Source organism: Dufourea novaeangliae, unplaced genomic scaffold (assembly GCF_001272555.1).
Source record: "Dufourea novaeangliae isolate 0120121106 unplaced genomic scaffold, ASM127255v1 scaffold228, whole genome shotgun sequence".
Classification (NCBI taxonomy): domain Eukaryota; kingdom Metazoa; phylum Arthropoda; class Insecta; order Hymenoptera; family Halictidae; genus Dufourea; species Dufourea novaeangliae.
The window spans coordinates 4,436,583-4,449,689 of record NW_015374150.1 but is presented as its reverse complement, the minus strand read 5'-3'; the positions used below and the strand labels follow the sequence as shown (position 1 = coordinate 4,449,689).

Here is a 13,107-nt window from a genome sequence, read left to right as displayed (position 1 = left end):
AGGAATATTTAAACATATCTTATTGGTCTTATGGTAGGGCCAGTTAAGTACGACACCGTACCGTATGTATCACGTGATGAGAGAACGTGTGAACGAGGGGCGTTCCTAGTGTCTAATTAACGAACCGATAATTATCGAGCGTCTACTGTACCGCTCTCTGTTGCACGATCCACGAAATAGGTACATAAAGAAAATTTTATATTTTGCAAATGGCCGCCTTCTCGGAAAACAATATCCTGATCGCGGCAAAAAGAATATCGTGTTCCCTATTCGGTTGTGTAAATTCAACGGTTCGGTACAAAGAGGCGCGGAAAATGAGTGGTATGCTGTCACTAGACAGTAATGAAACTCATCAGGATGAGGTATGCGAAACACATTAGCAATTTCAAACTATCGTATACACTGTACCCTCAGAGTTTTAGGTTATATTATGCACGTATCTTTTGTATTTTCGAAGAAATACGCTTTAACAATTCTACATATCATAGTTTTTTACAAACAGTAATGTATCAATTTCTTCATTTTTTTTTATAGTCTTTGTAACAAGAATATTGTGTTACGTTTCAATTACATTACCAAGATGCTAGTTTCCCTTTGTTTTAGCTTCAGTTTGAAATGTAAAATTTATTATACTTACTAGTTTGGTGTAGTTAAATTAAAAACGTTAAAACTACAGTATTATTCTATAGGAAACCACTAGTGAAAATGAATCGGATGATTATCCAAGAATACCTATTCACATGGATGAACCAAAGGAATGGACTTACACAATGAGGAGGCATATGCAGGTACCTTGCATGTATTTGACAAATGAGATGTATTTGAAACAAAAATATATTTAAAAGATACATGTTTTAAATTAATTATTATTTTATATTAGGAGGTGATACCTGGATTATATCTTGGCCCATACAGTGCTGCTAGTCGATCAAAATTACAATCTTTATTAGAACATGGCATAACTCATATAGTGTGTGTTAGGCAGGATATAGAAGCAAATTTTATAAAGCCCAACTTTCCTGATAAATTCAAGTATAAAATACACAACATTTTTATATGCGCACATCGTATTCCACATTGATATTGATGTGTTACAGGTATCTTGTTCTGAATATTGCTGATACAGCAACAGAGAATATTATTCAACATTTTCAAAAAGTTAAAACATTTATAGACGATGGTTTAAATTCTGGGGGTCAAGTCTTAGTACACGGCAATGCAGGAATATCAAGATCTGCTGCATTAGTTTTAGCATATGTTATGGAGACATATGGACTCTCACAAACGTAAAGGCCTGCTGTATATGAAACTATATTTTGTTCTTCAGTGTGAAGGTACTAAGACAGAATATTCTTTTAGACGGGCATATGCAATGGTGCAACAAAGAAGGTTTTGCATAAACCCTAATGAAGGTTTTATGGTACAATTAAAAGAATATGAACCTATATACCAAGCACAAAAAACGTTAAGAAATGGACAACAAAGTTCAGTGAAGCAACGAAGTAAAAGAACAATACATCAAATGGATACGGAACGAACCGAAGAAAGATGCGACGAAATGGATAGTTGATATTATTTGTGAAAACGTTAAAATTACGAAAAGACTTATCTTAGATTATATAAAAAATGATAGACTTGACGACAAGTAGCACGCTATATATCGTCATGTTCTACGAGTACCTAAACTTCCAGGTGTATTGTAAAACCAGATTTAATTGCTAATATAATACGTAAGAATTTAAAATTTATTACATTATGAATTTATATGGATTAGGCAAACCAATTATTTATTTACATAACCAAGATATTATTAACTTTGAACGTTCTGCTTAAATTTTAGACTACAGCACACATTTATCATGACCACTAAACAGTGAATAATATTTAAAACGTATAATATTATAAATAATAGTTCTATATTTTATTTATTCAGCATTCAAGTTGTGCTCAACTTGTTATTCGTTTGCAAAAGATATACAAATAATACTTATAAGCTGTTCATTATTTATTTCATAATCTACAGTAAAAATTGTACAAAATTTTTGTATATCCTGTACAGTAAAACGATGCAGCTTAAGAAACATGGTAAACAACATATTTTAATGCCGTGTTTTATATTCATTTCACACAACTTTTGTAAAATACCCAATTCCTTTAAACATGACACTGTAATAAATTGAATCAATATTACCTACTTAAGTCTTGCAGGAATCAGCATGCAAACAATATCCTCATTGTTCTCATCTTTGAGTTCCCATTTTACAATAAGACTGAGCTACAATTGAACAATCGAAACTGTTAATTAAAAATTAAAAATCCCATAGAAACTACTAAACTACCTTAGGATAAGAATGCAACACTGGTAATGTGTTTCTGTAGTGAGATGTTGTATCCTTAGCTAGAGGACATGAGACTCCGGAATCAAAAGTCTCACAAGCATTTGCATTTGTTAGTGGAAAAGGTATAGGAACATCCATTATAATTCCATGTACAACTGCATTTACACTTTTTATTTCTTTTTCTGTAAAGAAAAAACATATTTGATGTTTCAAATGTTTTCCACTTAAAAAAAATATGTATGTACATCACAACAGAATACTAACCAACTGTAAAGTCTATTTCAATTGTTGCATTTGTACCCCGTATTAGGTTACAAACCTCTTTATCCATATCACATCCAGCCAAACTTACAGTTGAAAACTTTCCAACTTTCGAGCCTGTATAAAAATAAAACAGCTCAGTGCTCAATTTACTATTCAGTCATGATACTTAAGGATTGTCCAATTAATATTATCAGCCGGCTGAGTTATCAACTTTTATATGCTCAAATAATGTTTACTTAATATATGTATATTATTGCGCCATGATGAAATTGCCAAATATTAAAACACGATATTTATTTGATCTTTACATTACGATCGAGTAATAGTTCGAACGTGACGTAGACAATGTAGCGCAGGAGTTATTCGGATTTGAATCCCTTACGTAAAAGGATTTTCATATTAACACAAAATGGAATGACTAGCAAACTGTCCTGACTTTGAGTTTTTTTCCAGACATGGGATCTGTATCTATTATTACTGAAACCATATACCATTACTTCGCGTAGTTCTGACGCATTGTTCAACCGATACTTAACCGGCTATCATTTTATTCAGTAACATACATATTTCACGTTCGTAGAATGAACTGTAACAAGATTAAGGCAATAAGCAGAGAAATTTTTAATATTAAACAACGATAAAATGGAAGGACGAAACAAAACAAGTTCGGTAATGTTTTAACTCAGTTTCTATATATCCTATGTTTTTCAAGCAGTAACTTTTAATTTTCGAAAACACAAGAAATTTTTAAAAATGTACACAACAATTTTATTTTATAATGGTTGCGAACATTGAACCGACGATTTTCAATGATTAACGCATCTGTGTAACGTATGTGTTTGTTACTTATCGTCAATGTGTAACGTATGTGGTTTGTTACTTATCGGTTAGCTATTATTCTAATATACTGAATGGTATTCGCATCTGAAAGAAAACTTTTTCCGAACAAAGAAGGCACAGATACCTTCATTGTTTTATTTTTTATATTCGCGTGCTTTATTATTTTCAGTTATATAGTTATATGAGAACAGAAGAACACGAGGAAAAGCATTGAATTTAACAAATTAATTTTCACGTGACTGAGTCTTACGGCATTATTAACTTCACCCTTTAAGCAGATTGTTCACCTGACAAAATATTTTACAAAAAACTAAATGAAACATTGTACTCGAGTGAAAAATAGCTTACAGCTTGAACTTACCGCAATCGCTTACTTGGAAGGCTCCGCATATCGGTGACAGTAATAAGACGTTCAATGAACACAAAAGAAAAAACAGAGCGATTGTCCGATACATGTTGTCCAATCGGTTTCTACGCTGCTAATAAACCTTTGCGAAGCTCTCTGCCGAAATGAACATGAGTGTTCAACCACTTTTAGTGTATATTCCGCACGGCAGCCTCTGTGTTTAAGTTACGTATACATATATTTAAGTATGGGTCATTTCCGTGGAGTGTGATGTGTAATGAGGGATAATTTTATGCGCTTGAGTATAAGATGATTCATAACATCATTCTAGATGGGACATACAAGTACAATATGCAAAGATACACATTTATGAGAAACGGATATAAGGGTACGTTTATGTTGGAGCTGTGATAACATGTAAGCGTTGCTCTGCTCGCTGCTCCAATATAAACACTTCCATTATGAAACAATAGATTTTATTTTTAAGCTTTGCTCTTATCACCGCTCTGATCGTTCATCGCATCTCCAACATAAACGTACCCTAATGCCTCTATACTCGGTATTTAATACCAAATACAATTTTGTCGAATAAAAGAAAAAACGGAAGCAAAAGAAAACTCGAACGCGACGTACGTTATTCACTACGCAGACAATGTCACTTATAAAAAGGCAGTAAGGTAAATGTAAATAGCGCACGTTTACTTTCTTTTTGTGAATCTAACATTTGCGACCGATATTGTTAAATTCAGAGTGTAATTATACATGGATATGATACATTTATTTACAAATTGGTACGTCTAAAAAAAAGACAAAGGAAAATAAGAAAAGGGCAGAGTTCATTATCATTAGTGTTTCATGTTCAATATCATTAAGTGAAAGTAGAAAGTTTCGTTCTAACAGGGGATTATATTTTGAATAAATGATGTGTGATTTTTGGTCAATAATCGGAAATATAGCGTATGTTGTTAGATTCCACGGATATTTATATTACTCTGTACAAATTAAATGACATTATATTATTATTTCGGTAGTTCTGTAGGTATCTTTCTATGCAAGAGTTGAAAAAGTTCTTTGATACAGGCAAGATTAGCGCGTGGCAAATTGCTAAATACGCATGCGCGACCACGTACAATATTTGGTGGACAACACAACTGCCAACAAACACTTCAGTGCCTTTTTACTATATAGTATTGTTAAGTGTCCGTTTGTTTACTGCATTTATTTCGTTATGTCGTCCAGCGGTTGGGAATTAGTTGGAAGAAACAAAAAGGATAAAAACAACGGGAAGAACAATAAACTTACAAAGGCCGAAAAGAAGAAATTTATCGAAAATGCTCCAAAAGTGGAAGACTTTCGTAAGTTACAGGTTTTAACCTCGACTATGCCACATTATTACTATTAGATATTATTAATTAAAAAATTTTACAAATATGTTTCTAAAACAGTTGACTTGTTTCAGTACCCTTGAGTCAAGTGAAGACTTTATATGATACTTTGGATAATAATAAAGAAAACAAGAAACCACCAAAGGAAAAAGAGAACAAAACAAAAGAGTATGATGAAAAAAAGAAACAACAAAAGCAGCAGCAAGCAGACAAAAAGAAACAAGAACCTAAAGAAAAAGTTCCAAAAACAATAAATGATGCATTAAATATGGTACAATATTATATGATTTTAATTTGTTATTTGCAATAATGTGCATGAAATTTTAGTCACTAACAATAACTTTTTCACAGATAGATCCAAATGAGCTCTCAACTGTTTTGACCAATGATCAAATCAGGTTTCCAGAGGCTCCGCTGATTTGGTTGAAAGATCTTGCTGCATATCTCAATTTAAAAATACCCCTTGACAAAGAAGATACAATCTTCTCAGGGAAACCTAAAGATTATCCACTGAGTATAGTACCTAAACCAATTTCCTCTATTCTAGAAAAAGCCATTCAAATGGCTGGAGAACAAACATCACAACTGTTTTATGAAAATACTCTTACTGCAATGGCTACAGACATGGTGAAAGGATCACCTGTTGTGGGTCACAAAGTACTTTTGCAACTGTTAGCACGTATTAATCCTGAAATGACTATTGCTAATATTGGTAAACTGATTACCGTGAGAAATTCATACCAAAATAGGAAAACAATTGGCTTGTCTTTACTGTGGGCTTTATCTCAAGCTGGTAGAAAAAATTTAAGTGTAGGACTAAAAATGTGGCACGAAGTAATGTCTCCCATGTTGGAGGCAAAGAATTACTCCAGTTATGTATCACAAATTTTCAGTGATCTTGTTTTTGAGCATGAAAACGTTAGTGATCTTAAACCAGAACTTTATCTTGATATTATTGATGATACATGTTCTGGAAAGCTTAACATTCCTGCCATTGTAGGCAGAGAAGTCAATAATAGCATTGAAAGATTGAGAGTAAGCATCATCTAACATATATGCACGGTATTACAACTATTCTACAATTGTAAATTATCATTGCATAAATTTTTCAGTTAATATTGTTCCAAAACAAAAATATAAATTATGCAAAGCTATTTGAATTGTTAATAGGACAAATTACACAGAAAGTACATGCAAATTACAGAGACGAACTAATTAAAGCTCTTGTAGCCTGCTTGGTTACAGATCCCCTTTGTTTTTCTGTTTGGAGATCACTTTACATAAAAAATTTATACCAGTCTCAGCTTCTATTGACATGCATTGGTAAGATTTATTATTAAAAACAACAAAGACCTGTTAATCAAGCTACAAATGTAACTTTATTTTATGTTCAGATATCAAATGGAACATTTTACATAAAACTATGAAAACAAAGTGCTTGAAAGAAATATGCACAGTATTTCAAACAACAGATGAGAGATGGAGAAAGAGTAAAGATGAAGGTCTTGCTAATAGTTGCAGTAAAATATGCAAGGTCAGTATATATTTGTAGTAAGTAAATATCATACGTAATATATATAACTTCACTGTATATAACTTTCATAAAGAACTCTTTACATACATGTAAAATCTTTTGAAATAACCCGCGTTATACGTACTTGGAAACTGCTACACGTTACGTTGGCGCACAAACACTAAATATATGTATAGACTTCATATATACTGTTTGAACGATGTGCGGAACATGAATTGCCGTTTGGCTGGATTGGCTGATTGCCCAAATTCACACGTGAAAAAGATAATTTAATAACAAACACTTGACACACGGTTTGATAACTCTTGCCGAAACATTTGTTCGAGTCTTGATCGCGTCTTGCGACAAGCTGTGTTTAATTGTTCTTGATAAATTCAAATCTTACGATTAGGTGCAGATTAGGTTAGGTAAGCTTGTTTTTTCGGAAGTGAACTATCGATCGCGTATTGTCCCCTCAACGCCACGAGTGACGATATTCATTGCTCACCCTTCGTCGTCGTCAAACCTTGTTTTCTTATAAATAAATACACATTCAAAACAGTTCAAATACAATAGTTTAGAAGACATTTTCTTATTGCGGCAGTTTCAGAGGTGAGAAATCTGTATATACGAATTGTAGTAATTGTAATTCGTTTGTACTTGCAGAAAACGCCATAATGCTTGACCTTTAGCCTTAAACTTCTTAGTGAAATGGAATTATTGGTATTTTAGACGAGTAATCGCTATAGTCATCAGTATCGTACTGATTCTCTAACTTTTATTATAGGTTTTGTTGCTAAAAATGACAGCTTCATCCAATAAGAAATTTCCCTGGAGGAAGGGAATTATTTTATTATTACTTCTGACTGGTGCTTTTATAGGTTACGATGTTTATGATCATGGTCATTTTAAAGGTAGTCGAAAAAGAAAAAAAGATATATTTCTTTTATCAAACTGTAACTTAATAGTAAATTATTAATATAATATGTATTTAGGTTCTAATACAAATAAGCTTTTGCACAGAAGTGGATTATGCGAGTATGGACAAAAGGCATGGACCATAGTGCAAGATTATTCTTCTAAAGCACTTGAGTTTATTGAAGCTAATTCTCCAGAATACTATAAAGCAACTGTTGAAACGTGTAAACCTTATATTAAATTGTCCAGAGATATTTATATTGTAATGAGAAATATCTCTATTAAAATGTATGATAATGCTGTAGCATATGCTGGAAAGAATGGCCCTGTGGTATTACAAACAGTAAGTGTCAGAAGTTTGATAACTGAGATGTTTCTACATAATGCGAACATTTTACATATTTTGTAGATTGAGCATTATGTTCCTGGGATGTTGGATGAAATCCGTTTAAGAAGTAATCAGGGATTGGAACTAGTGAAAGTTTATTCTAGCATTTGTGCAGAGAAATTTATCGAACACTTTAGTACAATGCTAAAGTGGCTAGAACACAATGTGTTTGTGTAAGTATTTAATATTTCATATACATATATGTAAATCAGTATGTTTGTGACTGTACTATTTTTCTAGTGGGAAGCTAAGTCCAGAAAATTTACAAAATTATGCTTCAAAGGCTATTGATACCACACAAACATTAGCGAGTCAAACTTATGATTGGGTGTACGAAAAGGTGCAAACATTATCAAAAGTACCATGAATGAAATTCATTGGACGTTTTAACCGATTTCTTCGGCGATAAAAATCTCCTCCTGCTCTCAGCATTTACTTTTATGATTCCAATGTCGAAACACAGTATATTTCCATATGTATTGCGGCGGCCATCTTACCTGTGATATTTGAAGAATGTATCATATGATTCCAATGAATTAAGACAGTTTGAAAAGTTGGAAATTCTATCAAAGTGTCAGTCCTTTCTTTATGTTGATATTTATATCAAGCAAAATAACTATCAAAGTAATATATAAACTATCTGATTTAGGATCAAATTTAAACCTGTTAACTTGATACATCTAATATATTTTTGTTTCATGTTTCTGTTATGTGGATAATGTAACAAGCTAGTATATGAATTGAACGTATATTAAATAAAGTTACTTTTTTTTTGGTATTTTCCTTAGAAAAGTAATGAAGGAGTGGACTGTATGATTAAGTTCTTAATACATATAGAATGTTAAGATAAAACAATAAGAGTAACAATAGCGGTCTTCACAGGAATAACTAAAGAATATTGATAAATATAGGAATAGTAATAATTATTATTATAATTATAAATATAGCAGTGCTAATAATGCAACTAATGAAGATGATTATGGTGGTAATGGTAATTTTAACAAGAATATATTAAAGTTTTATATGGAAAGAGATCGATGGAACGTGACTCCAGCCACATCCATAGAGCTATGTATGTAAAAATGAGTATCTTCATTTCCTTCCTTCTAAGAACTGAATTTGGTAAAAATTCGTTATTTTTCATTATATAATTTCACAGCATTCCTCCCTGATTATATGTATGAGCGTGCAATACAAAACGCACAGTGCTTGTGAGTTTCGGTTACAGTTACAATTCGTGAGGGAAAAAGACCTTCATTGTGTTTTTATATATTTGATTACACAGATACTCTTCTTCTTCATCTCTAATTCGTGCAAGTACTTCCAAAATTTGACTGCAAAAAAACAAGTAGATTAGGAATTAATAATTTTTCTTTACTTAACAATAGATTAATATTTACACTATAGTGCATGGTTCATTCCGTCCTTTAACCATACGATCTGGTTGCCACTTTTCTTTTTTAACAGATGGAAAATTTGTAATAATATCTTTTGCGGAAGCATGAGTTGGTCTTATTTCACACCATGGGCAATCTGTTTCTATCATCAGTCTGTCCGAAGGAATTGTTGTAACGGCAAAAAGATTTTCCTCTGTTTTAAGAGAGCTGTAAGTGGAACAAAAATCAGCTCTGTTAGCATCAAGTATTATGTTTCTATACCTCGCTCGACATATAGCTGTTAATGTATCTTTGTGTTTTCTTAAAATTTTTATGAAATCTTCACTGGCATTACGGCAGTGTAAAAACATTGGTAACTTCAAAGTAGAACATAAAGATAGCTGCATTTCAAAATACTTTTTTTGCACATCTTTAGAACAAAATTGTAGTCTATCATAATCCAGCCCCATTTCACCAATAGCAACAATCTTATCTTTGTTATTTACAGCTAAATCCGATAATAACTCTAGGTATGCTTCTGGATCGCCACTTTCTTGAAATTCATTGCAACGCGTTGGATGACAACCAACTGTTGAAAATAATCGTTCTGCAATAAGTGCAGGAATAAATACAGAATCAAATGTCATGAAATTAAAAGAATATGATACAATATATACCTAGATATTTCCATTGACATGCAGTTTGTTGTTGTCGTTATACAACAGAATCACAGCAACCATTGCATCTCTCTTTCATCGGTTTCTTCATATGCAATGATAATACAAGATAAACGAACAATAGTTGTACATAATACAATTAATTCTTTAGCCTCACAGTTGAAAGCCTGCAAGGTGTATAAAACATTAATTGCAACACATTTACAATACACTAATAGTTCTATACAAAAAAGAATTTGTAAATGAGACACTACAACTGCCCGTGATAGAGAGACGCGACAGTGACAATGGTTCGTTTCTTCGACTAATTTATATACAATCAAACGACGATTTATAAAATATTTGTATAGCAATATCTTACCATCTGTCCGTGATAATTCAAGGGCTTTCTTACTCTCTTCTATATTACCGGCAGTGATGATAATTTTTGAAAGATCATTATTCCAACTTCGTTCCAAAACTTTATCCAAGTCCGGTTGATGTTTTTGAGAACCATGATAAATTCCTTGAAACATAGGGTCCGTCAAATTTGCTCCGATATCTACATTAAAACGAACAACGATGGTACATATAAATCATAAATGAATAACCTCCTGCCAAATATTTAAAATTAACAAAAAAACAGGGGATGCAGCATCTATTACAGAAGAATCGAGCGATAAACATATAAAACTATTATTAAAGAAAGAATACGATTACCTATAAATTTCCGTAAACTACTCATTTTAGTTCTAATCATTCAACGTGCGGACAGAGTGACAGTTTTCCGAGCACTGTCTTAAAAGGTTAGCAGGTGTCTTATTTAACCGGTGTCGTACACTGACACATGGACTCACTAAGTATTTGACGTTGCACGATAACCAAACTACGCTTTCGCATTGCATGTAACATTTTATAAGTAATTTATATTCATAGCTGTTTATATCATTTATGCTAAATATGTTTCTTAATCCATAGTAATTTAACTGATAATTCGTAATATTCACAGTGACTTAAAAGAATTTCTTGATGTCTCTAAATAAATCAAAGACGTCAGTGTATAATTTATCTCTTTATTATAAATCTTAACTTATTGTACAGAAAAGGTTTTGTTTTAACTTATTGTGGAAAAGTCTTTAGTTAATGGCTTAAACTATTTTCATAAAGTTACCAGACTTCACAAAGATTGTATTACTGTAAAGTTTTCACAATAGAATTTATTTTCTCGATGCATTCCTCTTTCTTCTTTGCAATAATTGCTTCTGCTTCTACAAATTGTTGACGTCCTATTTTCCCTGGTACTAATTTATCGACATAAAGTGCCTGCTGTTGATTGTACAGTTCTTTTAATGTTCTGTCATGTTTCTGTAATTCTTGAACACGATCATAAACATCTCCAGATTCTCCTTTTAATCGTTGCGCGATTTCTGTAATAGCGTTTGTCGCGCTCTTGTATTCTTGATTAATACCTTTAACAACAACCAAAAATGCATTAGCATCCTTGTTCGTTTTGAGATATGCCAACTGATCGTCTAAGTCATTGTAAGATGTTACTCGTCGATCTTGGGCAGATAAAATCTTTTCACATTGCCCAGCAATTCTTAACTTACTCTCTGAAATCTCATCTTTGTCTATTGAGAAGTCAAGTCTTACATAAGTAATTACTAATAAGAAGAGTAAGTACAATGCTGCAGCCACCAACAATGGCTCTTGTAACATTCGTATACGTGGAAATGTATATTTTAATTTGAAATTTTGAATGTGATTCTCAACTAAATTTTTCTTAGTAACAGGAATTACTGGACGACCAGTAGTATCCAAATATGTGTAATGACGAGACTGTGGTAAAGGTGTCGCTGGATATGGAAGACTCAATTCAATAATCTTTGAACCCTCTGGCAGTATGATTTTCAAAACTAATTCATCTACTACCATATCATCAAAAACATGATCCAAGAGTCTCATCTCCAAAGTATAATGATCTCCAGAATGAAACAAATACTCATAACTAGGTACATTATAACCAATTATGTACCGGGTTTTCCAACCACCAAAGAGTGGAAATCGTGGGCGAAGATTCAACTCCACAGAATCTTTCTTAATACGAGTATGCGACGTTGAAATATTTCCAATTTCATCTCTATAATAAATGTCGGATGCAGCTGCAGGTAATATAGTATCAAAGCTCTGAATACTGGCCTGCCCTGACTTTGACTCTCTAGCATATTCATAACGGGAAAATGAACCTTTCAATAGTGCTCCAGTATGCAGTAAATCAATGTGTTCTTCCACTGCAATATTTCCCCAATGAGAAATTTCAATGCTCCTCTCAAGTCTGGTAACAGTGAGAAATTTATTATTGTTTTCGAAGTGTATATTCAATTCCTCATATGAGAAAGAAGACAGTTTTTCATATGGCCCATATGTGATTATTGAATCACTTTGTGAAACTGGTTTGAATTTAGTATAACTTTCAACATTACGTGATGGTAGAGATACTGTTGTTGTTTGCTTTATTATGTTGTATGGTGTATAAAGATATATATTTCCTGTATATTTTACCAACTGTTTTTCTTTTTGTGTGATCTCTTTAGGATGAGGTAGAAGCTCATGACTCAATATCATTTCAATTTCAACAGACATAGTTCTACGAGGATTAAGTGGTTCCTTTAATTCTATTCTGTAAAAGGTTTTATCTGAATGCGCATTTACCTCAGTTTCTGCCAGTTTCAATTCAACCCGCACGGGTTCTCTGTATGCGGTTATATAGCTGAGACTATTTTTTTGTTCAGGTTCCAGTGCAAAGAGGAAATTATGTATACTTTGAGATTTACTTCCATTTTCCAATACGAGCCTAGTTGTAACTTTTGTTAGTTGAGATTGCAAATCGATATGTTTCTCCACATTCAGAAGGATCAACTCCGAGTTGATGACATCGGTAGCAGCGAGAAATTGGATATGCGAATCGAGAAACAATCCAATAATCCATACTAATGTAATCAGATTACGCCGAATCATAATTTCTACTACAAAAGTTTCTTTCAACTTATGATTCTGTATTATTGTTCAAACCGGTGAGTGG

At 32.6% G+C, this 13,107-nt stretch overlaps 5 protein-coding genes across 5 annotated transcripts; 2 read left to right on the top strand and 3 right to left on the bottom strand.

Moving 5' to 3' along the window:
- Nucleotides 1-235: 235 nt before the first annotated feature.
- LOC107191823 (serine/threonine/tyrosine-interacting protein-like) lies at nucleotides 236-1,570 on the top strand. The gene is made up of 5 exons (XM_015580947.1): nucleotides 236-362; nucleotides 690-788; nucleotides 881-1,032; nucleotides 1,098-1,286; nucleotides 1,360-1,570. Exons 1-5 carry the CDS (start codon nucleotides 315-317, stop codon nucleotides 1,568-1,570), a joined length of 699 nt encoding a protein of 232 aa, XP_015436433.1. The 5' UTR covers nucleotides 236-314.
- A 509-nt stretch (nucleotides 1,571-2,079) lies between these two features.
- LOC107191825 (protein NPC2 homolog) lies at nucleotides 2,080-6,856 on the bottom strand. Its single transcript, XM_015580948.1, has 5 exons — nucleotides 6,833-6,856; nucleotides 3,805-4,003; nucleotides 2,604-2,717; nucleotides 2,340-2,521; nucleotides 2,080-2,275 (listed from the first exon to the last, which is right to left on the bottom strand). The coding sequence occupies exons 2-5, from the start codon at nucleotides 3,896-3,898 to the stop codon at nucleotides 2,192-2,194; spliced, it is 474 nt and encodes a 157-aa protein (XP_015436434.1). The 5' UTR covers nucleotides 3,899-4,003; nucleotides 6,833-6,856; the 3' UTR covers nucleotides 2,080-2,191.
- On the top strand, nucleotides 4,724-8,659 carry LOC107191826 (transmembrane protein 214-A). The gene is made up of 9 exons (XM_015580949.1): nucleotides 4,724-5,144; nucleotides 5,249-5,445; nucleotides 5,526-6,209; nucleotides 6,287-6,497; nucleotides 6,569-6,708; nucleotides 7,475-7,601; nucleotides 7,683-7,948; nucleotides 8,015-8,166; nucleotides 8,234-8,659. Exons 1-9 carry the CDS (start codon nucleotides 4,904-4,906, stop codon nucleotides 8,358-8,360), a joined length of 2,145 nt encoding a protein of 714 aa, XP_015436435.1. The 5' UTR covers nucleotides 4,724-4,903; the 3' UTR covers nucleotides 8,361-8,659.
- Nucleotides 8,660-8,775: 116 nt separating this feature from the next.
- Nucleotides 8,776-10,785, bottom strand: LOC107191822 (putative deoxyribonuclease TATDN1). The gene is made up of 4 exons (XM_015580946.1): nucleotides 10,746-10,785; nucleotides 10,408-10,587; nucleotides 9,394-9,976; nucleotides 8,776-9,327 (listed from the first exon to the last, which is right to left on the bottom strand). Exons 1-4 carry the CDS (start codon nucleotides 10,783-10,785, stop codon nucleotides 9,222-9,224), a joined length of 909 nt encoding a protein of 302 aa, XP_015436432.1. The 3' UTR covers nucleotides 8,776-9,221.
- Nucleotides 10,786-11,137: 352 nt separating this feature from the next.
- Nucleotides 11,138-13,070, bottom strand: LOC107191668 (dolichyl-diphosphooligosaccharide--protein glycosyltransferase subunit 1). Its single transcript, XM_015580764.1, has one exon. It carries the CDS (start codon nucleotides 13,041-13,043, stop codon nucleotides 11,217-11,219), a length of 1,827 nt encoding a protein of 608 aa, XP_015436250.1. The 5' UTR covers nucleotides 13,044-13,070; the 3' UTR covers nucleotides 11,138-11,216.
- Nucleotides 13,071-13,107: the final 37 nt, after the last annotated feature.